The following is a 27,401-nucleotide window of genomic DNA, read 5'->3' as shown; positions in this document are numbered from 1 at the left end:
AGCGTCAGTGAGTCGTTCCCCGACCGAGTGGGTCAGTGGGGGGTAAGCTGATCATGATTAGTCTGAGAGGTTCCGTGTGAGACTGTTAAAAAGCTGCAAATTCCTTGACATGCCGAGTTGGGAATGCTGGGTCCACTCGAAGGTCTTCAGTGTCTCGTCAATGAATTTGTCAGCGTTATCCTCGAAGAGTGTGGCGATGTCAGTTCTGGAAGGGTGCTTGGTCTTGGGCCCAAGGTTGGTGGAGAGCTCATCGAGACCAGGTGGTGAGATGGGGATGGTGTTCTGGGTGATGATAGGTGGAGAAACTGGTGCAGTCTCAGGCAGAGAGGGAGAGGTAGGAGTCTTAGCAGCTGGTGTGATGCCCATCAAACTCCCAGCAGCAGATGTAGAAACCGAGGAGGGAGGGCCTTCAACGTCCAGTTGGACTGCTGGGACAGGAGAGGCAGCCCATCCCCCCTCGGCTGCTGACGGAGGAGGGTGGACTTCAATGATGGTTGAGCCAATTTCCATATCCATGTCCATAGACAGTGCCGGGTCGATGATCGTGGTGCCAGTCGCCCTGTTGCGGGAAGCATCCAGCTTCAGCTGTTTCCGTGGTGTACTGTGGGGTCGTGGTGGCTGCAGTCGCCGGGCCTGGTGCTCCTGATGAGGGGCGGAACATGCATTGCCGGCAAAGCTCCGAGGAATGGCAGGGCGTGGCAGCCCGTTCTCCTCAAAATTTTGAGGGAGGAGAATGCACATAACCGCCTTGTCATCCTCACAAAAAGCTTCTGTCGTCACGATGCACATCGCAACGATGGTGTTTATCTCCTTAAAGCACGCAAGACCCCTAGGCTGGCGTCTCCAGGTTGCGGGGCACCATTGTGCATGGGCAGAGCCTGCACGGCATCACCCTCTGGCCCATTGACAGCCTGAGAGTCAGGACTCTTGGGTGACTGATTGAGATGAAACTCCACCGTCTCACCCTCGCCTACAGAGCACTGGAGGTGCCGGGAATTCAGGGTAAGGATCCCAAGGCTGCAGATGAACATCAGCACCAGTGTCCTGGGGTTTGATGAAACCGTGTCCAGCCTTCACGTTGAACCAAATCACGGTCCCCACGATCTTTCCGGCTCTCGGCAGCTCCGATCTGCTACAGAATGCCCCCTCAGCAGGTTGAAGACATGAGCAGAAGTGGTGGTGGTCGCTTGCTGGTAGGGCATTGTGGCAACTGGCATGGCCAAACAATGGACTGGCAATGTAGGATGGTGAATTGTCTGAGAAGGGCAAAATCAGCCTGCAGTCTACCAGGCTCACGTTTCACATGAACCAGGGATTACAAGGACTACTGCTAATACTGCTGCTGCTACCTCAAGATGATTATATTGTTGAAATGGGAGTGCGTCCCTATAGTGATGGATAATGAAGGTTTCATCTTTCTCTACCATTATGAAAATTCTCCCATATTACATAGGAAGGTCTGTAAGTACCGAGAATATATAAGAGAAAAATACTGTTATGAAGGGGGGATTTGCCAGTTAGGAAGCCGAGATCTTTCGAGACGTTTCTAGTATCGTAAGTTTCGGTACGAGTCAGAGTTGCCAGTTTGCCTGCTGTTTGTGAGTATAGTTATTTCGTAAGTTATGCATTAATTTAATGCGCTTTTTCTTTATAATGTTTTATTTAAGTAATTGCTTGTTAAATTATGTAATTTAAGTTGGTATGGTTAATGATTTAGAGTTTAGGTAATGTAAGACAACTCTAGCATGTTTTGATGTCTCGTAGTTGGTAACTGTTGTTGCTAGGGGCTGTTGCAAGACAGTATGTCCTAGAATGTTGAAGAAGTGGACGTTTCTAGAACAATGCAAGCTTATAAAAGATGGGGTATTGATTATTACGAGTCGAGTCGGGTGTCAAGTCAGTTTGGAGTTTAGTCGGGTTTCAGGTCAGTTTGTGTGAAGTGCAGTCGGTGTCAGTGAAGGCTGTATATTTTTGGTACTTGTGAAAACAGTGGCAAACAGTGACGGGTTATTGAAGTTTGTATATCAGTGGAACTTGAGAAGATAGTGAAGTGTATTTAATGTAATTACTGTCAGTGAAGATTATTTTCAGTACTTGTGTAATAAGTGAAGTGTTAGCAAGCATTAAGTGTACTAACTGTGAAGTGTTGTTAAACATTAAGTGTAACTGCAATCTATAAAGTGTGTATAGCTCCAGTGTTTGTGAGAACAGTGAAGTTGGAAAGAATTAAGTGGAATTATTTGGAAAATACAGTGAACTTTAAGAAGCCAGTGTTTATTTTCGCCTCAGCTGGTCTTGTGTACTGCACACCTAAAGGCTGACCATAAGAAGAACAACTCACTGGGCAACGTCCTTCCTATACTGTAGTACTGCTGTTGGAGCCTGTGGCAGTGTGGGACGGGGACGTAACAATACGTTATCCGTGTGGACTGGGTAATCCTTCTGGCTCAAACTACAATAGATTTCAGTAAGATATTTTAATTAAACAAATGCCTTACGCTGAAAATGGTGCGAAAGTTATGGTAAGTTATTCAGTACGAGAATCTCCCCTTAAGTGTATAAAATCGTACATGAGCTGCAAGAACAGTGTACAAAAAACGCCAGCAGATTGAAAGCTTAATAAAAAGGAAGAAAGGTTTTCATTTACATAGTTATTATTGCAAGTAATATCAGTATTTTACATCTATTAGACATAACATGCAACATGATATTAATCCCATCACCATGATGACGTATCAGTACATGTACTCTCGGTAACTCTTGATAATTTAATTCATTTAGGATAGAACTTTTGACATGAAGGGATTAATGAGGGTTTTATTTCATCGATATAGTGGGAAAGACCTCATAAAAGAAATTCAACTAGTAATAACAAAAATATAATGAAAAATGAGTAAAAAGTATGTTAAGGTGTAACACGAACAACAAAATGGTAGGCTAAGGGTGATGGGGCAGAGAGTGGTGATGCTAAATCCAGGGCTACAAATACCGCTAAGCTTGCACTTACAAACCGCTAGAATGACACAAAATAAAAAATAAATCCAGAATATCGTTCCACAAGAGCCAATAATCTCTGCAATGTCGCAAAAATTTGTACAAATGTCTTATGATACAGCTAGATTTCGTTAATATCTCAAGATCTAGATTAAAAACGCTAAATTGGCAACACTATTAGAGATGCTGCTCAGCTGACGACAACACAAGCACATTTCCCTAACCAACTTGCCAGTCACCATGATGGCTTACTACCGCCGCTTGGCGACTGAGTGGCATACCCTGCGGCAGGTGACTCAGGGGCCCGTATTCTCGTTGATTGAGGAACCTCCCTAACACCTTCTCCTAAGCCATTTATTTTGTTTTTTACGCGTTACTGTCCTCTTCTGTCTTATTTAAATACTTCCAATATCACCATGCTATCCATAAATAATGTACATATAGATATTGACCATCCATATTCAAAAATACGTCGCAAAAGGAAGAGGTGTTGGGAAACTTCAGAGGTGTTAGGAATCTCCCTTAGCCGACGAGAATACGAGCCCAGGTCAGTCGTGTACAGATGATAACACAGCAAGTCTCTTAGCCGCCACTGCAGGACAAGTTGTTTGTAGTGTATTCTTGCTGTTGCCACACGATTTCATTCCACCTGGGAGAGCGCCCTAACACTGAAGGAGTTAAGGAATGATACAGCACACCCTCCGAAGCGAAGACTTTCTCTTAAGCTGAGTACTGTTTTGAGATATCGAAAGCTTAAATTCCTTACTCGGACTGAAGGGGCTAATGATGTTGCCCGTTTGATATTTTATTCTAGTTACAGTCAGACGATTTTATATGGCTTAGGGTGATTGAAGGTGATGAATATTCAAAAATGTGCTGCTTGTCTTCTCAGTTTTCTTGTAGCTGTTATTATTTATTGTAAAATTTTCAGATATTTTTATGATGAAATTACCAGCTAAAGATGTACCATTTTATATCTTCAGTTATTAGACCTTTGGACCGGTGTTTATTAAAGCTCTAAAGTCCTTAGGAGGACTCGAAAATCCTTATGAGTGTCCTAAACACAGGAGAAATCCCAAGATTACGTGTTTTGAAAGCACGTAAGCGCTGTGACCTCTCACATCTCGGGGCCCAGTTTTTTTTTTTTTTTTTTTTTATGCGAGGAAGAAGGAACCAAAGGCCATGGCCCGCAGTAACAGTTCCCTCCAAGAGAAAAACAAAATACAAGAGAGAGTCAAATTCAAGATCCGATCATTTTGAGATGCCTGGACACACTGCGTTTGAAAGACTGGAGATCATAGGCAGCAGGAAATACAGACAGAGGGAGACAGTTCCAGAGCTGACCTGTTGCATAAATGAAAGACTGGGAGTAACGGTTAACTCTTGCATTAGAGAGTTGGACAGAAAAGGGATGAGAGTTTGCTGCCAGACGGGTGCTACGCGCCCGTCGTAGAGGTGGAGGAATGCAAGCAGACAGTTCAGCGGAGCAGTGACCATTAAAGTAGCGATAGAAAAGAGATAAAGATGCAACAGTGCGGCGAAGAGACAGAGGTTGAAGGGAGTCAGTAAGAGGAGGAGAGTTAATGAGACGAAAAGCCTTTGACTCCACCCTATTGAGAAGAGCTGCATGTGGGAGCCTCCCCACACATGAGAGTTGCACTCCACACAGGGGCGGATAAAACCTCTGTATAGAGTCAACAATTGTGCAGGGGTAAAGAAAGAGCGGAGTCGGCTTAGCACACCCAATCTCTTGGAAGCAGATTTTACAAGAGATGTAATATGGTCTTTCCAAGATAAGTCCCGAGTAAATGAAACCCCAAGCATGTTCAAGGATGATGCAGGATTAAGCTGAATATTATTAAACATTAATGGGTATACCTGTGGAAGATTTTGTCGGGTTGATAGGTGTAAGAACTGAGTCTTAGATGCATTAAAGACAACCATATTATTTTTACCCCAGTCAGTGATACGAGCCAAGTCAGACATTAGGTGTGCCATAGCCTCATCCCTTGTTTCTTGAAGTAACTGTTGAGATGGGCGTTGCGGGAACCGAATGGAAAGGTGAAGGGTGGAGTCATCAGCGTATGAGTGGATAGGGTTAGATGTACAGCTTAGAAGATCATTGATGAATAAAAGGAAGAGAGTTGGTGATAGGACAGAGCCCTGAGGAACACCACTGTTGATAGATCTAGGAGAAGAACGATGGCCGTCTACAACAGCGGCTATAGAACGACCAGAAAGGAAGCTAGCGATGAAGGCACAGATAGAAGGATAGAAACCGTAGGAGGGCAGTTTGGAAATTAAAGATTTATGCCAGACTCGATCGAAAGCCTTTGAGATGTCAAGTGCAATGGCAAAGCTTTCGCCAAAGTCCCGAAAGGAGGATGACCAGGAGTCTGAAAGGTAGGTGAGAAGATCGCCAGTGGAGCGTCCCTGACGGAACCCATACTGACGATCGGAAAGAAGGTTGTGATAGGAAAGGTGCCTTAAAATTTTTCTATTAAGAATTGACTCGAAAACTTTTGAAATACAGGACGTTAAAGCAATTGGACGATAGTTGGAGGGTTGGGAGTGGTCACCCTTCTTTGGGACTGGCTGAATGAGAGCAAACTTCCAGCAAGAAGGAAAGGTACAAGTTGACAGACAAAGGCGAAAGAGTTTGCCTAGGCAGGGTGTAAGCACAGAAGCACAGTTCTTGAGAACAACAGGAGGGACCCCATCAGGCCCATATGCCTTGTTAGTGCTGAGGCCAGTGATGGCAGAAAATACATCAACTGAAGAAATTTTAATGTCAGCCATGAGGAAGTCAGAGGGGAGAAGTGATGGAGGAACAGCACCGGAATCGTCTAAGGTGGAATTGGAGGAGAAAGTCTGTGCAAAGAGATCTGCTTTAACAGTAGAAGAAATAGCTACAGAACCATCAGAGTAGAAAAAGAGGAGGGAAGGATGATGAGGTAAAGTTGTTAGAAAGATTTTTGGCAAGGTGCCAGAAGGAGCGGGAAGAATTCGAGTTGGAGAGTTGAGAGCATTTAGTATGGATGAAATTATTTTTAGTAGAGCGAAGAACAGACTTAGCACGATTCCGGGCAGAAACGTAAAGATGATGTGATTCAGGGGTGGGTTGGCTCCGGTACCTTTTGTAGGCCTTCTCCTTGTTGCGGACAGCATTAGAACAAGCGTGGTTAAACCAAGGCTTTCTTGCGTTAGTCAAAGGATATGAGAAAGGAATGTATGCTTCCATGCCTGAGAGAATAACCTCCGTAATGCGCAAGGCACACTCAGATGGCTCACGGCCATGGAAGCAATAATCATTCCAGGGAAAATCAAAGAAGTACTGCCTGAGGGCCTCCCAGTTCGCGGCTCCAAAATGCCACAGACGACGTTTCCCTGGAGGGTCCACAGGCCGTACCGGAGTGATAGGACAGGTTAAGGTAATAAGGTTGTGATCGGAGGAGCCCAACGGAGAGAAAAGATTAACAGAGTAAGCAGAAGGATTAGTTGTGAGGAAGAGGTCAAGTATGTTGGAGCTCTCTCCAAGGCGGTCAGGGATACGGGTAGGGTGCTGTACAAGTTGCTCTAGGTCATTAAGGATAGAAAAGATGTAGGCTTGTTCACCAGGTGGATCCGTGAAAGGAGAGGAGAGCCAAAGGTGGTGGTGAACATTGAAATCTCCAAGAATGGAGATTTCAGAGAAAGGAGAAATGGACAGAATGTGTTCCATCGTAGAAGTAAGATAGTCGAAGAATTTTTGAAAGTCAGTAGAATTAGGGGATAAGTAAACAGCACAGATATATTTAGTCAGAGAATGACAGGAAAGCCGAAGCCAGAGTGTGGAGAATTCAGAAGAATCAAGTTCAGGAACACGAGAGCAAGATAAGTCGTTGCGTATGTATACACAACAGCCACCTTTGGCTTTGAAATGAGTATAGAGAAAGTAGGAGGATACAGAAAAGGGTTTGCTGTCGGTTGCCTCAGACAGCTGAGTCTCCGTCAGAAAAAGAAGGTGAGGTTTAGAGGAGGAGAGGTGGTGCTCAACAGAGCGAAAGTTAGATGAAAGGCCGCGAATGTTGCAGAAATGAAGAAGAAGAGAGTTAGGAATGGTGGGCAGCTGTCACCAGGACTTAAAGAGTTTCTCACATGCGATACAGGTGGCAAGATGGCCGACCGACACATACCCCAAATGTGTAGTCCACACCATTTTCGCCCTCGCAGACATTTGTGATGTGTACGATGATGGTTCACACACACACACACACACACTCACACACACACACACACACACACACACACACACACACACACACACACACACACACAAGGTATGTTGTACTGTAGACTGGATCGGGTTGGCCTCGTGTATACAACTGATTTGCATTGGCACGTGAGTGACAACCACAGTGAAAGTAGTCAAACTGTAACTGCAGAGATGGAAGTGGCATTAGACTGAAATAATTAGGTACCGGGAAAATCAGTAGAGCAATACTGGAAAGAGCACATGCTGATTATGGTGCTGAATAACTTCACTAATCCAAAGTTCACGTTCCTCCCTCCTTCCATACACACACACACACGCAATACTGGAAAGAGCACATGCTGATTATGGTGCTGAAAAACTTCACTAATCCAAAGTTCACACTACTCCCTCCTCCTTCCTTACACACACACACACACACACACACACACACACACATACAGTTTGCAGGTGGTCTACTGTCTTGAGGCAATGATGTTTAAATTCCTTGAGAATATCTTGTACATAGTTTCCAATACTCCTCATCCAAAGGCAGTCGCTAGTTGGCGTCCATACACCCAATGAAGTCAGCAAAGCTACTGGTGGGTATACCGTATCTACTCTTTTGATCTCGGGTAAAGCTAAATGTTGTCTGAACAAGAAACATTAGAAGAGAGAGTGGCAAAAAGGGTAATAAAAGGAAAAATAATGACAAAAAATAAAGAAGAAATTTGTGAAGACATGAGAAAAGGGAGTAAGACAAAGGAATCAGTTGAACAAGAAATAGGCCTACAGAGATACCTAGAGGAAATAGAGTTTGAAAGCGCAAAGATAATATTTTTGATGCGAACCAAAATGTTAGAAGTGAAGGAAAATTATACGAAAAACTATGAGCCTAGCCTAATATGTGACATGTGTCAAGAAGAGAATGAAAATCAGCATCATTTATTCATATGTGAAGCATATGAAGATTTAACAAGAGAAATTAAAGGAAAAGAATCAATAACAGAAATACTAAAACAAAATGAATTACAGGTTGTAGCAAATACAGTGGACAAAATAATGAAACGAAGAGAAGTAATTTTGAATATAAGGAGCAACATAGAAATGAATAATAGAGACTGAAAAAAGAATAATATTAATAATAAATAAATAAAGCCATCTTGTTTGAAGACAAGAACTCCTGGATGGGAGTGGGCGCCAGCAACAACAACAACAACTTAACTATTATTATCGCCGTAACTCACTAGCTACTGTATGGCACCTACGGATGGTATAATTATACTCCTTTTGAATCTGGTAACCATTTGTAGTGCTGGTGAAATTTTCTTATGAAAATTTTGATGAGGCCAATGTAATGCAATGATGGTTACTGGGCGCTGAACAAATACTTGAGATGCAACAGGCAGTCACAGTGATGACGGCAAAACACTGTCTAGTCCAGGATAACACTTATTGCGTGGTGATAACTCTTCATCAACACTTACTTGACTGGCATATATAGGTCATAGTCGAAGTGGCTAGGGAGAATTCATAAGTCATCTTCCTTAGTAATACATTATATCTCGGTATTCTCTTGCTTGTTACTGTTATCAGATGTGGCGATATTAAAACGTTATACTTAACATTCAAGATAAAGTAAGTGGTCATTAAGCAAACACTTCGACTATGGCGTTAAATCCCAGGACACATGAACAGTTTGGCGAGACGACACCGCCTTTGTTGACTGTACGGCAGCCTAAGTCTTTGGTAACCAAGCAGTGTGTAGTTGTGTAAAATTATGCTGGTCAGTAAGATTTCTCAAGACCACACCGTCATACTGTTAGTTTCCCTGTTATCATCAGATTGGAGAAGTGCTCACCGGTTCTGTATTATCACTAATCCTTTCAGTCCGATGTAATACTGTTAATATTATATTTGCTACCCCCAGGCGATATCAGTCAGCTTAGACGAATTGGAAAGGTTTAATACAGCACTGATTAATCCCTTGATACATAATGTCTCGCCCAGTTTGAATAAGTTGATATGAATCTAACAAGAAGATGAATGAATACTCTGAATGAATGGATGAAAATGTGCTCTTGTGTGTCTGGTCCTGTGGTATCAGGTGGTCTCATGGAGCTTGTATACACAGCAGTGATATATGGATGCTGGGACAATTACAGAAATAATTACCGAGTTACTTTATTATCATCAGTACCGGGATTGTGGGCAATGACTTTCAAAACCCAGTGATGCGATCGCTGGAACTTATGAGTCTTCTCAGGATATTGCGTGAGAGTTTGATAATTGTTCTGTTAAAAAAGCAGAGTCATAATTATAACTATCCGCCATTGTACATTAAACTGTAATATCAACAGTAAAACTATTTCTCAAGAAGCACTGAGTACTGACTGACAGTACTGTGCAGCAAGCGAAGGGTACTGAGCACTGACTGATTGAGAAAGAGAGAGAGAGAGAGAGAGAGAGAGAGAGAGAGAGCACCGGGTACTGACTGAGAAAATTGTTCACTGAGATAGCAGAGCACTCACTAGATATAATGCTAGATATTTAAAGAGTAAATTTTACTGTGAACTGATTACTGCCTGTCACTTCAGGCGGCGGGAGCGGCATTGGGCGTGCATGCTGTCAGGCGCTGGCCAGGGAGGGCGCCCAAGTGGTGGTCGCTGATATCAACCTTCAGGCGGCCAAACACACCCTCACTCTCCTGCCTGGTGAGTCACTTGAGTCACTTTCTTGCCTGGTGAGTCACTCTCCTGCCTGGTGAGTCACTCTCCTGCCTGGTGAGTCACTCTCCTGCCTGATGAGTCACTCTCCTGCCTGGTGAGTCACTCTCCTGCCTGGTGAGTCACTCTCCTGCCTGGTGAGTCACTCTCCTGCCTGGTGAGTCACTCCCATGCCTGGTGAGTCACTCCCATGCCTGGTGAGTCACTCCCATGCCTGGTGAGTCACTCTTCTGCCTGGTGAGTCACTCCCATGCCTGGTGAGTCACTCTCCTGCCTGGTGAGTCACTCTCCTGCCTGGTGAGTCACTCCCATGCCTGGTGAGTCACTCCTATGCCTGGTGAGTCACACTCCTGCCTGGTGAGTCACTCTCCTGCCTGGTGAGTCACTCTCCTGCCTGGTGAGTCACTCTCCTGCCTGGTGAGTCACTCTCCTGCCTGGTGAGCCACTTCTGCCTGGTGGGTCACCCTCCTGCTTAGTAAGTCACTCTCCTGTCAGGTGAGTCACACTCCTGCCTGATGAGTCGCTCCTGCCTGGTGAGTCACACCTGCCTGGTGAGTCACTCTCCTGCCTGATTAGTCACTCTCCTGCCTGGTGAGTCACTCTCCTGCCTGGTGAGTCACTCCTGCCTGGTGAGTCACTCCTGCCTGGTGAGTCACTCTCCTGCCTGGTGAGTCACTCTCCTGTCCATTGCGTCACAGACTAGCCAGAGGTAAAGTTATGTTTGCATGATGCGCCGTTGTGTTCAGTGTAATACTATGGAGAAAATGGTCAACATAAGCAACAGTCTGCTGACAACTCTCTCTCTCTCTCTCTCTCTCTCTCTCTCTCTCTCAAAACCTTAGCATGATTTAAGTTAACCTATCAATAAATACATGGTTTTCACCTTACAATGCCAGTTCACTTTCTTTAACTAAGGGCATTCTGACAACAGCGTGATTATAAATATCAGGTTGTTAACTTTCTGGCCATTGGAGTGGCATAATATGGCAATTATTCAGCACCAGTAAAGTTGTCTGTTACTGTCATGGGTGATGTTTACATGTCCTCTCTAGTTCCTTCACCTTGACTTGGCCCAAATTTTCGACCTTTGGCAGCTTATGTAGCTCAGTGATAGAAGACAGTGCTACGCCTTTATGTCCTTTCCATAGTAATTCCTCGTGACTAGCAACATATTCCAGTGTAAATCTAGTGTTGTTCCAACTTTATATTTAAGAGGGACTTGACATGTTTAGGCCAAGTTAGAGTAAAAAGAGTATAGTTTCCCTAACAGCATCTCACTCCCTAACTCTTGGCTAGAGATGTCATTTACTCATTTGAATGACAGTTCATTAAATAATCACATTCACAGACATAAGTATGTTATTGTTTATTTTGTATAAGTTTCATAAATAAAGTAAAGCTGTTATGAACTATCTTAAACAGAGTTAACCACAAATCCCATATCAAGAACTGCTTCGTGAATAGTCCATGGTGTGGGTTGCCAGGCCATTAAGTTCTTAGAATTAAAGCATTCCATAACCACAGACTGAGGAATATAAATAATATCAGCTAATTCTTCTTAATCGTATGTTATAATTTACAAAATATTTACAGCCTTATAACCCACAGTACCGTGTTAGGTGCAGTAGCATATAAGTTCCCAGGTTCATTAGACAATCAGTCATGCGTCACAAATCAACAACTTTTTCACCGACTTTACAAAATGCTCGAAATTAAAACCTTTGATCTGTGACACCTCCTCTGCACTGACACCAGTGACAATATACTCAGCTAGAAAAAAAAAAATCAGTACAGTAAACATCGCCGGCCTGTTCATTGCATCAAACAATACATCAGTCGTTACAGATGAATAATGAGGCAAATTCTTTGCATTTTGATATATCTTGTTTATTGGTACTTAATCTTCCACTCCATGGCTTTTAGTACAGCTATGGAGAAATTTGGATCGTACCAGATAACTTTTATTTATTTATTTTTTTTAATACTCAAAGTGTACATTGTTGGTGTTCTGTTACGACATATTTTCAGCTTATAGTTTTCTTGCATTTCCATAGTTATTGAGCTATTGAGAGACGAAGGTTTTGACATTAATCTTTTCTTTCGTCTGGAGTCCAGAAAGCCCCCATTATGATAAAGGGGGTGGGGGAGGGAGAGAAAAGCTGGAAAACAGTGAAACTATGGAAGAAAGAAAAAGCTGCGGTATAATCCTGGAGTATGCGACCACCCTGCACATCATACTCTGCTCGTTGAAATTAGATCATTTTCTCATAGTAGAAGAGTGTTAGCAGACGTTCGAAACTTCACATACCAATATATACTTGCTGTGTGAATAGGAAAACTGATAGAGAAGTTTTGAAAAAGAAAAAAGTTAGTGTTCATCATTATCGTCATACGAACCTCCTTTGCCACCCTCGGCCAGGGTGTGGGCTACCAACGTCCAGACAGCCCAAATTTGCCCAATCCAATGGGCAATGCTTCCATTCACTCACCATTCAAGTCCCCGGAATCCTGGCTGTATCTGATACGCCAAAAACATTCACCACTTACTGCAGCTTCACATAAACGTATCCGATAGAGTCAGTCCAGACGCTGGCACGTTAAAAAGGAGTGCCAAATCCCTAATCATGAGCTCCTTCGCACAACATTCATCCAGCCAGCTCGATCTCTTGTCACTCCCCTAGCCTCACCAACTTCCACACCTCACACCCTCATCCACCATATACCTCGCCTCCTCCCTGCTTCAAATTCGCTCAGATATCTCGTTTTCACCACTCTATTGTTATCCATTCTCACCACAAGACCATATCATCTCAGTTAACTCTATTCGATTCTGGTGTCCACAGACCTCCTCACTCCACATCTTTCACGAATCTCATTATTTAGTATCCTATCCATACTCTGCACTCCACATGCATTCCTCAGCAGTCCCATCTGCACTGCTCTTACTCTTGACTCTTCATTGTCATGCCACACCATAGTCTTGCATCCATATGTTAATGTTGGCGCTAACACTCCTTCATGTAAGCTTCGTGCAGCTGCACACTCAAGCCTCTGTTTCTTATCAAGGCCTTCATTGATCCTTCCTTGTGTCACTCTGCTTTCCACTTCTTTTGCACATTGTCCTCTCTTTTCCGTCACTGTACCCAGATATTTGAACTCTCATCAATTTCAGTCTCTCTCCATTCACTGTAACATCACACCAGGGCCAGCTTTTGGCATAGACCATATAGGCTTTCGCCTAGGGCGCCACCATCTGGAAGGGGGCACCCTCAAAGGAAAAAAATACATATATAATGTAAATAAGTAAAAATTCGCCGGTGGGCGCCCTTCCACATTATCCACAATGAGGTGACGTCAGTCTGCCACTATCAAGTTTAAATTATTTGTACAACACACACACACACACACACACACACACACACACACACACACACACACACACATTATCTGTTTATCTATCTGTCTATCTATAAAATCTATCTATCTATCTATCTATAGCCTGACGCCCTAATCCCGCAAAGGGTGGCCGCAGACAAAATGCCTCCAAGTCGCTCTGTCACCCACCATTTGACTACCCTCCCCCCAACTCACCCCCCCCTCCCTCATATACCTCTCAACTCCATCCCTCCACCTCATCCTCGGTCTATCCCTCCCTCTCCCTCCCTCCACCTCACCTACATACACCCTCTTAGTCAGTCTTTCATTCTCCATTCTCTCCACATGTCCAACCCACCTCAGTGTATTTCTCCTAATCTTCTCAACCACATCCACATCTACCCCACAACGTTCCTTCACTTCTTCATTCGTCAACCTGTCCCTCCACGTCACTCCACATGCTCCTCTCAAGTAACTCATTTCCACTGCTCTCACTCTTGACTTGTTCCCCTCTTGCAAGGTCCACGCCTCTCTTCCATACGTCAGGGTAGGGATCACAATACTATCATGCAGTGACTTCTTAACTTCCATACTCACCTCCCTATTTCTCATCACTGCTTTCAGTGTACCAACAACCTTCCTTCCCTGCTGTACCCTTTCACGTACTTCATCCCCCAAAGTTCCATCCTTACTCATCACACTACCCAAGTACTTGAATGCACTCACATTCTCCATATCCTCACCATCCAACCTCACTGCACACTCTGTGACTTCATTCCTCTCAGACACCATAACTTTACTTTTGTTTACATTAACTTTCAGCTTCCTCCTCCTACACACTGTCCCAAATTCATTCACCAAACCTTGCAACTCCCATTCATCTTCACTCAACAATACTGTATCATCAGCAAACAGCAACACCGGAAGCTTCCAAATCTCACCCTCATTCATTAGGGCCAGCCCCACATCCACTGCCCTACCTTGCACCTCCTTTACAACCCCATCCATATATATATTAAACAGCCATGGAGACATCACACACCCCTGTTTCAGTCCCACATTGAGATCAAAGAACTCACTCAGCTCACCATCCACTCGCACCGTAGCCCTAGCTCCCTCGTACATACTCTTCACAGCACTCAACAATTTCCCCTCCACTCCATATATTCTTAATACCTTCCACATACCTTGCTTATCTATTCTGTCATAAGCTTTCTCCAAGTCCATGAAGGCAGCATACACTTTCCTTCCCTTCTCTAGATACTTCTCCACTAAACATCTTAGAACAAATATCTGATCTACACACCCTTTTCCCTTCCTAAATCCCCCTTGTTCTTCTCCAACTAGCTCCTCTGTCATATGCCTAACCCTATCATTGAGAATTCTACCATATATTTTACCAGTCACACTAAGAAGGCAAATACCCCTATGGTTACCACATACTTCTCTCTGTACAGAGGAACAATTATACCTGATTTCCAGTCCTCTGGAACCCTTCCCTCTTCCCAAGCCAATCTACACAACTTCCATATCCACTCCACAACAATCTCACCCCCATACCTAAGCATTTCACCACACACTCCATCAATTCCTGGGGCCTTTCCCAGCTTAATCTTTTTCATCGCTTCCACTACTTCTGCCCTACTGATCTCTTCCTCCTCCTCTCATCTCTTCTTCTCCCAGCCATTCCCCAACCACTTATACTCACACTGCTCTCACTCTCTACATTCAACAAATCCTCAAAGTGCTCCTTCCATCTCCTCAATTTCTCTCTCTTCTCCACCAACAATCTATTATTCCTATCTTTCACTCCCCTATTATTTCCCCTTTCACACTGCCTTACTTTCTTTTCCTCCTTCCAAAACAATTTCTTACTCTCCCTCCATTTCACACTCAGATTCCTCCCAAACTCTTCATCCACTTTCTTCTTACTCTCCTTCACCAGTCTCTTAACCTCCCTTCTCCTGCTCACATATACCTCTCTCTTCTCTCTCTCATCTTCTTCCCTACCTCTACTCGCCAACCATTCACCATATGCCTTCTTCTTTTGTTCCACAGCTCGTTTCACCTCATCATTCCACCATGCTGTCCCTTGTACACCCTTGCATCTCCTCCTCACTCCACAAACCGCCTCACACGCTGCGCCTATCTCTTCCGTGAATATCTTACATATGTCTTCCATCCCTTCCATCTGCTCTAGCTCATACCTTCCCAATCTTTCTTCCACTATGCTCTTATACTCAGAAAACCACCTACACAACCCCCTACTGGACATGCACAGCACCTATTTAAGATCCTATTCACACAAATAAGGGACAGAATGCATGAAACAAATGATTGAGTGATTATTCATTATATTTAAATGTTATACCCCACAGATATATACATGCACAGCGATGCACAATAAAGCTATCACAGATCATAAAATGAATCAATTTATCACTGTTTATCACTATCTTGCAATTTCTCCACTCTTCTCACAGGAGCTGCTTCCTCCTGTCTTCCCCTTCGCCTCCTCAACCACTTTCTTTGCATCTTTACCTTGGCCATCACTAAGTGATGGTCCGAGACTCCATTCCCCCACCCTCTCCACACTCTTGCATCCAACACTTGTCTTCTCATTCGCTCATCCACACACACGTAGTCTATCATTGCCTTTCTTTCAACAAGTTCACCATCCATCCACCTCATTACTCTCCATGTATACCGGTGGATCATCTTATGACGAAAGTAGGTGTTGGCTATTGCCAACCCCTTACAAGCACAGATGTCCACCAAAGCACTACCATTCCCATCTACTTCAGCTGGCACACCCCACTGGCCAACCACTCCATCCACGCATACATTCCCAACTTTGCCATTCATGTCTCCAATTAACAGCACTCTCTTGCTCCTCTCAAACTTGTCCATACACACTTCTACACTCGCCCAAAACTCATCTTTCACTCTTGCCACTCGATCCTCTGTTGGAGTATACACACATACAATCGCCCATGCTTGTATACCTACTTTCATCCTCACCCATACAATCCTTGCACCCATTGTTCCATACTCTCTTATATTCTCCTTCCACTTCTTGCTTATCATCAGACATACTCCCTCTCTTGCCCTCTCATTCTCACTGACTCCCGCACATATACCTACACCATATTCCCATTCTCTCACCCTTTCACATTACCATTTAGTTTCAGTCAATCCACATATATTCACTTTTGCATCCTCAAGCACCTGAACAATCTCTCTCTCTTTCACTTCATCATTCACTCCTCCCACATTCCAAGTTCCCACCCTAAGAATGTCCTTTGTCCGTTCCTTAGTCGTCAACGTATGGTCCGTCCGGGTCCGAGGCGCTTTATTCGCTTTTTTAGTTAGTTCTTTTTACGGGGTGGGGCTCTAACCCACCACCAACCCTTTTAGTCGCCTCGTACGACAAGCAGGGATACTGGGGGAGTATTCTCGAAACCCCCCTACCCCCAGGGTAATACATATTTTTGTTCTGGAGATAAAGAATAAGGAAGTAATACGGGTAAATGAAGATGGAATAATTAAAATAAATTGAATTTGGCTTGGAATATTTACACAGAGGAGTCTGGTTCATTAACTCTCCAATTATGAGGTATTTATTTCACTCCCCAGGTAGGTTAGGCTAAAATTAATACAGGAGTGTTACGAGTGTATAGTTAGTGGAGTATGAATAATATATTGTATGTATTGCCATATTGGGTTGTCTTGTTCTTGTGTTATATTAGGTACTTTGCACCCATCTGGCTGTTCCTCACAATTTTTAATCTCCTCGAGCATTTCTAATCAGTGCAATGAAAGTGGGGACTGGGGAATAAGTTACCGTTTAATGGCCAACGCCACTAACTCTAGAATTGTGAGTGATCGCCAGCTAGTTCAGTATGGAAGTTGTTCTAACCCTGCTGAGTCGCATATTTTCTAAAATCTCTCCCGCGATAGTTATTGATACACTGTACTTAAGCTTTTCATGATATTATTATTCAGTAGTTATTTTAATTTCCTAGATATGCTTAAGTGCGATAAATGTAGTAAAACAGTTATTAGAAATTATAAAAGCACACTGGGGTATGTCAGCGTTAATCACTCATATACAAGCATGGAGGTAAAGTGGATGGAGTCGGCATGAGGTCACGTGACTTGAAGCCAGCGCGCTGCAGTCCCTCGCCCCCCTTTGACTCAAAACAAACGTCAGCTGAGAGTGGAACTCTTCATTATTTTTTGTGTAACCACTCAATATGCCTGCTTGTTATGCTCTTGGGTGAACGCAGAGGGATCGACGGGACTCTGTAACATTCCACAGGTAAAACTACTAGGTTAAATAAAGAAATGATTTCTTAGAAATGGGCATAAAACTGTGTCACGTTAGGTTCTTTTCCACTCATTTTCTTTGATCATATATGGTGTAGTGATTCGATACTGATGTTTTTTTACGACTTTAGCAACCTCCAATAATCTATATTCAGTTTAGACACCGGTGCTGATACTAAATATTCCAAATCCGGGAGGGGGAAAGTAAAGAATACCGGCAAAGTGCTTGCGCGATGTGGCCGGTCGGCCAATAATTAGGCTAGGCTTAGGATATACTGCTGTCTCAAACACCTAACCTAACCCACATAGCCTATCCTAAATTAGCCTTTATAACCTAAGCAACCTAGCCTAACCTAACCTAATCACCTAACCCAGCTTAAAGTAATTTAACCTAACCCACCTAGCCCAGCCTGGCCTAGCTTATCTTAACCAGGCACTAAATTAACTCACCTAACTTTACTTACCCCAAGCCAGTTTAACCCAGCTCATCCTAACTCAACCTTACCTAACCCAATTCACCTAATCTGATCTAATCTTAGCCTAAGCTATTTATCTTCAGCTCATCCACTTGATTTAAAATATATGTAATGTCTAATAATGACCAACTTTTTCATATTATGAGTTACTTTATATCAGTCACTGGTTTAATATTGAAAAAAAAAAAAAAAAAAAAAAACTAACAAGGGTTTCTGTCTTGGCTATCCTTCATCAGTGGTATGCCGGGGGTAAGGGGGATTACAACCTTGAGTGAACTTAATTGAGGTGGAAGATAAATATATGTAGCCTAGGTAATTTGAAATTTAACTATGGTGAATTTAATTGAACTGGAATCAATAAATTTTCTCTTGCAAATGAATTAGAACTTGATAACTTAATTTCCCTCTGGAATTGGATTTGACTTGGAGCAAAGACATCTGAATTGACCCCACATTTGGTACTCTCTTGACAAAAAACTTATTTGTTTGTATTTTATCTTGTAGGTTCCCAAGAGCTGAAAAATTTTCGCAGGAAGTGGATAGAGGCAACACGTAGGAAGGAATTTAATCCTTCAAAATCAACAGTTCTTTGTTCTCAACATTTTAAGGAAGAGGATTTTGACAGGACCACACCGAACTATGTTAAGGGAAGGTGTGATACCAAGTGTGTTAGTTGCTTTTCCATCATATTTACAGCAGAAAACTAAATTGCCCAGGAAAAGCCCAGACAAACGGGAGGTACCAGCAGCACAGTCTGTTAAACTGGATTCTGTTAACAGCAGTACAATTGGTAGTGTTGATACCAGTACTTGTACTTCAGAAGGCACCAGTGATTGTTCCTTTCCTATGGATAGGCCTATAGGTGAAGCCTTAAGCTCTCCTATGGTTCCCGCTGTGGGTCCTGAAAAGGCTAAATTGAAGAGAAAGTTAGCTGGAAATGAAGAAAAACTTGTAGCTTCCAAGAAAAATTAAAACTTTACTACAGCCAAAACGATGGCTCGTAAGGAAAAATGCACACTTACAGAATGTTATAGATGACTTCAGAAAAAATAATCCACTCACGAACAGTTTAGGTGTATTGGAAGACTATACTGGGGGAGTAGCTGATCTTTTGAGAAGACAATTGGCAAAAAAAGGAAATATTGCAAGTCAATCCCTTTCCATCGCTGATGAAAACCTGAATTATTAAATAATACTACTATTTGTGATTATTATTGGCCTGCATGACTGATTCTTTTTTTTTCTATAGTCACTACAGTATGATATGATGTCAATACAACACGTTGTTAGCGTTTCTAATATGGAAAATAATTGATTATCTGTGGAGTGAACAAATCAAGAACTTTACATTTTCTAAGTATAGTGTGGTGCCTGGTGGGTCTTTCAGGGATCTGTATCATTGACAAGAATGACTTTATATTTACCTTGCATATCATATACTATTTCTCCAAATTTGTGTGTGTGGTGAACACCTTAACCTGTCCTATCACTCCAGTACAGCTAGTGGACCCTCCAAAGAAAAGTCATCTGTAGCACTTTGTAGCTGCAGATTGGGAGGCTCTCAGGCAGTACTTATTTGATTTTTCCTGAAATGATAATTGCTTCCATCGCCGGGAGCCATCTGAGTGTGCCTTACGCATTAAGGAGGTTATTCTTTCGGGCATGGAAGCATACATTCCGTTCTCGTATCGTTTGTCTAACGCAAGAAAGCCTTGGTTTAATCGCACTTGTTCTAATGCTGTCCACAACAAAGAGAGGGCCTTTAAAAGGTACCGGAGCCAACCCACCCCTGAATCACATCATCTTTACATTTCTGCCCGGAATCGTACTAAGTCTGTTCTTCGCTCTGCTAAAAATAATTTCATCTGTACTAAATGCTCTCAACTCTCCAACTCGAATTCTTCCCGCTCCTTCTGGCACCTTGCCAAAAACCTTTCTAACAACATTACTTCATCACCCTTCCCTCCTATTTTCTACTCTGATGGTTCTGTAGCTATTTCTTCTACTGATAAAGCAGATCTGTTCGCTCAGACTTTCTCCTCCAATTCCACCTTAGATGATTCCAGTGCTGTTCCTCCATCACTTCCCCCCTCTGACTTCCTTATGGCTGACATTAAAATTTCTTCAGCTGATGTATTTTCTCCCGTCAGTGGCCTCAATACTAACAAGGCATATGGGCCTGATGGAGTCCCTCCTGAAGTTCTCAAGAACTGTGCTTCTGTGCTTACACGCTGCCTAGGTAAACTCTTCCACCTTTGTCTATCAACTTGTACCTTTCCTTCTTGCTGGAAGTTTGCTCTCATTCAGCCAGTCCCAAAGAAGGGTGACTATTCGCAACCCTCTAACTATCGTCCAATTGCTTTAACATCCTGTATTTCAAAAGTTTTTGAGTTAATTCTTAACAGAAAAATTTTAAGGTATTTTTCCTATAACAACCTTCTTTCTGACCGTCAGCACGGGTTCCGTCAGGGACGCTTCACTGGCGATCTTCTCACCTACCTTTCAGACTCCTGGTCATCCTCCTTTCGGGACTTTGGCGAAAGCTTTGCCATTGCACTTGACATCTCAAAGGCTTTCGATCGAGTCTGGCATAAATCTTTAATTTCCAAACTGCCCTCTTACAGTTTCTATCCTTTAATCTGTGCCTTCATCACTAGCTTCCTTTCTGGTCGTATTATTGCCACTGTTGTAGACAGCCATCGTTCTTCTCCTAGATATATCAACAGTGGTGTTCCTCAGGGCTCTGTTCTATCACCAACTCTCTTCCTTTTATTCATCAATGACCTTCTAAGCTGTGCTTCTAACCCTATTCACTCATATGCTGATGATTCCACCCTTCACCTTTCCATTCGATTCCCGCAACACCCATCTCAGCAGTTACTTCAACAAACAAGGGATAAGGCTATGGCACACCTAATGTCTGACTTGGCTTGTATCTCTGACTGGGGTAAAAATAATCTGGTTGTTTTTAATGCATCTAAGACTCAGTTTTTACACCTGTCAACCTGACAAAATCTTCCACAGGTATACCCACTAATTTTTAATAATATTCGGCTTAATCCTGCATCATCCCTGAACATGTTTGGGGTTTCATTTAGTCAGGACTTATCTTGGAAAGATCATTTTACATCTCTTGTGAAATCTGCTTCCAAGAGATTAGATGTGCTAAGCCGACTCCATTCTTTCTTTACCTCTGCACAATTGTTGACTATATACAGGGGTTTTATCCGCTCCTGTGTGAAGTACAACTCTGATGTGTGGGGAGGCTCCCCACATACAGCTCTTCTCAATAGGGTTGAGTCAAAGCCTTTTCGTCTCATTAACTCTCCTCGTGTTACTGACTCCCTTCAACCTCTGTCTCTTCGCTGCACTGTTGCCTCTTTATCTCTTTTCTATCACTACTTCAATGGTCACAGCTCCTCTGAACTGTCTGCATGCATTCCGTCACCTCTACGACGGGCGCGTAACACCCATGTAGCAGCAAACTCTCATCCCTTTTCTGTCCAACTCTCTAATGCAAGAGTTAAGCGTTACTCCCAGTCCTTCATTTATACAACAGGTCAACTCTGGAACTGTTTCTCTCTGTCTGTATTTCCTGCTTCCTATGATCTCCAGTCTTTCAAACGCAGTGTGTCCAGGCATCTCGAAATGATCAGATCTTTAATTTGGCTTTCTCTTGTATTTTGTTTTTCTCTTGGAGGGAACTGTTATTGCGGGCTCATGGTCTTTGGTTCCTTCTTCCTTGTATAAAAAAAAAATAAGGCGCCTTGCTAAACTGCAGCGTTTTGAGTCAATCTCCCCTACCCCCCCAGGTCACTAAGCCCCACCCATTGGCTTCACTCTCGCGGATAGAGGAAGACTGACATGCCGCCACCTCCCTATTATATCTCCATGTGTACAAGCCTCTACCTGCAGCATTGGTTGAAACCCATTATTATTTAAGTTTCTAGGAAACAATGGTTCATCTGGAAAATTCTGAAGAAAAATTGTAAAGTTTTTTTCATATGAAAATTTTACATCGCTTAATGCCGACATCATCAGGAGATGAGACAGCTTTCACCCCTCCGAATGCTCCAAAGTAACATACAACAGGTTCGGCGAGGTAGATGACACACGGGGACATACGATCTTGAGCTTCGCCCTGCTAATATTTTTTAGCGAAGAATTGTTACTTTTTTTTTTTTTTTAACAGAACGGAGGAAGGAAAAACAAATGGGGGAAAAAAAAAATAATCCATACACCAGACTACTGGTGTCCTCCATTCATAAAATATCTGTAACAGTTAGACTTGAACAGTTGTGGGTTAAAATTTGGAGGAAAACAACTCTGGGGAAGCGAGTTCCAGAGAGATGCAGTTCGGGGAATGAAAGAATTCTGATAGGCAGAAGTTCTGCAATATGGCTGAGTGACATTCCAGTCATGAGCACTACCAGATGCCCGTGTAGCACGAGGGAAGGCATGGAGAGGCGGCACCATGGACGCAACCTCGTCTGAGCACTTGCCAAAAAAATATCTGTAAAATAATGCAAGGAAGGGAACATTCCTTCTTACTTGCAGGGGAGGTAGTTTATATGTAATGGCAGGGTTGTTAATGATTCTAACAGCTTTATTCTGAATTTTGTCCAGTTGTCTCAATGCAATCTCTCCACAACCATTCCACAAGGGTGAGCAATATTCAAGCTGAGAGCGCACATGACTCTTATAAATTATAGCTAACTACTCATCGGTGAAGAAGTTACGGACTCTGTACAATAATCCAAGTTTCTTTGAGGCGGCCTTAGCAAGTGATCTGACATGAGAGGTCCAGCTGAGGGCACTGTTAAGTGGGACACCAAGAATTTCAATACTTTTGGAGATGGGAACATTAGTAGCACTGAAGGTAATGTACGAATCTGGCAATATCTGTCTATTAGTAAACTGTAAATATTTAGTTTTACTAGCATTAAAAGAGACAAGGTTGTTTTGTCCCCATTCACTGATTGTAGCTAGATCTTGATTTATGGAGATGTCTGTAATGAGTTGAGAGGTAGAGATATTAGACTTTGTAAATGGATGTCTGAGTGTGAATGAACTATGTAGTGTTGAGTCATCTGCATATGAGTGAACGGGATTGTGAGTGACAGATAAGAGATCATTAATATGAACCAGAAATAGGGTTGGCGCCAGAACTGATCCCTGCAGCACGCTGGCGTTAATTGAGTAGAAATTCGAATATACATCATCTACTTTTACTCTTATTTTCCTGTCACTAAGATATGAAGAAATCAAAGGAACAAAAGACGTTAGTCAATAGCAAGGGAGTTTGGACAGCAGGGAACGGTGCCATACTCTGTCGAAAGCTTTAGAGATATCAAGAGCTACTGCATGAGTTTCTCCAAAAAGATCAATTGATTGGTGGATGGTATGAGTTAAGAGATTGAGTATGTCAATGGTGGATCTTTCGTGGCGAAAACCGTATTGTCTATCACTAATTAAGTTGTTGGATTCAAGATGTTTAACAATATGCTTATTAATTAAAGTTTCAAATACCTTACCAAGAGAAGATGTGACAGCTATTGGTCTGTAATTAGAGGGGTCAGATGAACTTCATTTCTTCGGAACTGGGTGGATATTGGCTTCTTTCCATGAATTTGGGAATAAAGAAGTACGTATGCATAGTCTGAATAATTTAGCTAGGACAGAGGCAAGTTCAGGGGAACACTTTTTCAAAACAATTGGAGGAATTCCATCTGGGCCTGGAGCTTTGTTGGTAGGTAAATTGTCTAGGATGGATTTTTCGAATCTTGTCTGTATTTTAAGTGGGGCAATTTCGGGAGAATCAAGTTCCAGTACTGAGACATTCTGGCTGGTATCATCTATGGTAGAGTTTCTTGCAAAGGTACTAGCAAAGATACTGCCTATTGCCCTGATTATTTTATTTTTGGTGGACAAATACATGAAATGGAGGAGAAATAAGGCATATCGATACTTAAGAAAGGAAAGAATAATATTCGTCCCTAATACAGAGATAGTAGCCTCACCATTATTTTATAATACTATAATTTATTACAGCCTCTTCCTTTGAGCAGTGAGTGAAATGATGATATAATTTCTGCCTCTCTTATACTAACACAGAGGGCACATAGAAAGAACGGGGTTTGGTTAACCAACTTTGATGTCGAAAATTAAATAAATTGGTAATGATAAACAGTTATTCCTCGATTCGTGACATTGGCCATTTGCACTGCGCTCCGGCATCATAGACAGGTCTTGTACATGTTCCATAGACTGCTAGTTTGTCGTACTGATGCCATCTAGAGAAAACAGCAAGAAGCTAGAACTTTTATTTTACTTTACAATGAAAAAGTCCAAGGTGCATGAGGAAGGAAATGGAGAAATGAAGAGGAGGAAAAGAAAGCCCAGTAAAGTGGTATGCCGAGTTGTGTTGGCATTAAAATGTAGTTATACATTAATGGTCAAGCCAGACAGTCAGACTAGCTAGGTATCTGTGTATTTACATTCGGACGGGTATATTTGACTTTTACTTTTACCATAATGATTATTGAAATACCTGCTCAGCGGGGCAAGCTGGACACCACCACCCCAGGAGGAGGGTACAGGGAGGTGACCCCCACCCCACAAGAAGATGACAGGGAGGCTATCTCACCCGCCAAGCCTTCCCAGCAAGAGCGACATACGCGTATATCCCCTGTGACCCGATGCTCCTCTTCCCCGCAGCCAGACTACCAGGCAGTACGCAGGTTGAGTGCACTACACTCCGGTGGAGGAAGCACTCGCCAGAATTGGGGTGGGACTTACAACCCTCAAGTCCCAAGCAAGTCCTAGGATGCTGTATCCACCGGATTGGCCCTCACAAGAGGATAGGATTCCACTGGAGCCTCTAGCCTTGCTTTACCCCAGGGGAGCAGCGGCACAGTAGAGTCCGCCGGACCTACTGTGAGTGGAGTGACGGCCAGTTCTCCATCCACTGTCACCCACCTTCGGGAGCCAGCACCTCGGCACCTCCTACTGACGACCTTCTCTGGTTCTCCCCAGGAGGGAGGTGGGCCTGGAGGAAGTCTCCGCCGGAACTACCTAAGTGGGACAGACTGCCAGCTGTCTCCCGAGCTGCCCCAGCCCCGACGACAGGAGGCCAGAATCCGCCGGACCTGTGGCATTGGCCAGGAGTGCCCAATGGGCCTCCCCTCCACGTCATCTCTGGGACAGGTGCCCCCACCTTAGCGGCAGAGGGACAGAGTCCACCAGACCTGTGGTATTCGCCTGGAGAGCCCACTGGGCCTCTCCCTCTCACTTTCCTTTGGCTCAGCACCCAAGGGAGTGTCCTCCGAACCTCCTCTCTCCTCCTTCTCTAACAGGAATCCAGGCAGTGCTTGCCAGGTCTGCCTGGATGAAGAAGCACCCACTGAGGCACCCTCTCGCGCCCCAGTCTGGAGTTCCAGCAGGGACTGCCAGGTTCACCAAAAAGGAGAGGAAACTGCCAGTCGCTCCCCCTCCCCAACCCTCAAGGTTCGTACAGAGGGTGACGCCCCTTGTTCAGTCTGCCCCTCCTGTGGTGGAGCGAGATGCCCCTCTCCCTGCCCCTCTCCCCCAAAGAGTGGGAACTGCTCCCCTGCAGGCATTCCACCCAAGATCAGCCAGGGCGAGACTACGCTGAGGCCAGGCATCCTGTCGCCGTGACTCCACCACTGCCCCTGGCAGGCGCTGATGGACTCCTCCAGAGTGAGCAGCCACAGATCACCCCTGACAGCCTCTTCCCCCAGGCGAGACTGCAGCCCCCAGAGGAGGTGGACAACCCTTACCACCCACCACCACCGCCGGACCCCTCGTGACAAAGGCGGCCGCAGTCCACCCCTGATGGCCACCCCTTCCTGGCGGACCACGGCCCCGGAGGGGCGCCGCCTCACCCGCAGCCGATCCTAGGCCCGAGCCTACCCAGGTTCGCCCCTAGGACTCCTACTACGAAAAAGGGCCTGCGCAACTCCTGGCCCTATTCGGCCCTAGTCCAGAGGGCCCCTGCTCATCCAGGGCTGCTACAAAGAGAAGGCTGGCCACCACTCTGCCCACCAGCTCCCATAGGACCCATGGCGAACCTGACAGTGACCAACCCCGAGGGCACACCCCTGACGGCCAGCCCCCTACGCCCAGCTGCTGCCTGCAACTTCCTGTTTAGTGGGTCCCATGCCATGTCCTGGTGCCCCTCTCCACCTGTGTCCATGAGTAAAAGACTCTAAGGTTACAATTCCGTCCCCTGGTGGTGTTATTGTTTAAATGCAGACCCTCTCCACTGCCCCCAGTGTTGCCCCCCCTTCCCCTTACTTGGCTCAGTGGATTTGCGACCCCAGGACGAAACTCACGTTGACAACCAATGGGGGCACGAGACAGGAGGCCCTGATTGTTTCCCCCTAGTGTGACTCCCCCACTCTTTGCAGTACATGATGAATTACCTTATATTGTGTCCCTGTCCCTGTGTCATCATAAACCCTCCCCCCGTTGGACTTATTCTCTATATACCGAATGTATGTAACGTGCTCTCAGTGACTGACCTGTATGAGAATTGTGTGTAATCATAGCATTCTTCATCTTTGTCACGCAGGTTGACTATAAGTGGTACATTCCCTCATCCTATGTCACGCGTGTGTAACATAAGTCAGCCCGGATTCCGTCTATGTCAAGCGGATGAGTCACAGGTAGCATAAGGTTCTGTCTATGTCATGCGTATGGTTGTGAAAAGGGAATGTGCTTCCGTCTCTGTTACACGGTGTGTATATTAAGGTAAATTGTATTAGGAGTGTTATATGTATACAGCACCAGGAGATACCTGAACTATTCTATGAGTTATACAGTCACTGTAAAGTGAGACAAATCTTTGTAAGTGGATATAATATACTCTTGTGTTGGTCAGTATTCTGAATGAACTAGGTGGAGATATTTAGTGTAAGGCATATTGTTCTGTGTTAGCTGATATTATGTATTTATTAGGTTTGGTCGTGAACTGTAGCGTATGATAGATTGTAACTCCACTTAGTGTTAATATATGTGTGCCTTTGTTCAAGCAGTGTTTGGACTTCCCCCTCCTTGTCTGTGTAGGCTGACCCGGTCGTGAACAAAGAACCCATAGCTGGTTCCGAGAAGTCGGAGCCCAGACTACGCTGCATAACACTAGTGTCTAGCAATGGTTCTTGATCCGGCAGTAGACCAACAAGGAAGGAGGAAAAATTGCAAACATGGCTGCCAGACCACATGTACAACTCTCCAAGTTCGACACCAAAT

General features: G+C 44.0%; 1 protein-coding gene across 1 annotated transcript in view; it reads left to right on the top strand.

Annotated features, from left to right (window-relative positions):
* Positions 1-1,139: 1,139 nt before the first annotated feature.
* Positions 1,140-27,401, top strand: part of LOC145394466 ((3R)-3-hydroxyacyl-CoA dehydrogenase-like) — a 51,923-nt gene continuing 25,661 nt past the window's right edge. Inside the window, exons 1-2 of the mRNA XM_080268322.1 lie at positions 1,140-1,239; positions 9,823-9,939. Of these exons, the coding sequence (XP_080124448.1) occupies positions 1,140-1,239; positions 9,823-9,939 (217 nt within the window). The remainder of the gene's footprint in view (positions 1,240-9,822; positions 9,940-27,401) is intronic.

The sequence above is a fragment of the Coenobita brevimanus genome, chromosome 27 (genome assembly GCF_032717465.1).
Source record: "Coenobita brevimanus isolate Jiangsu-jjx chromosome 27, ASM3271746v2, whole genome shotgun sequence".
Taxonomy (NCBI): domain Eukaryota; kingdom Metazoa; phylum Arthropoda; class Malacostraca; order Decapoda; family Coenobitidae; genus Coenobita; species Coenobita brevimanus.
This window is presented reverse-complemented; position numbering and strand designations above follow the sequence as displayed.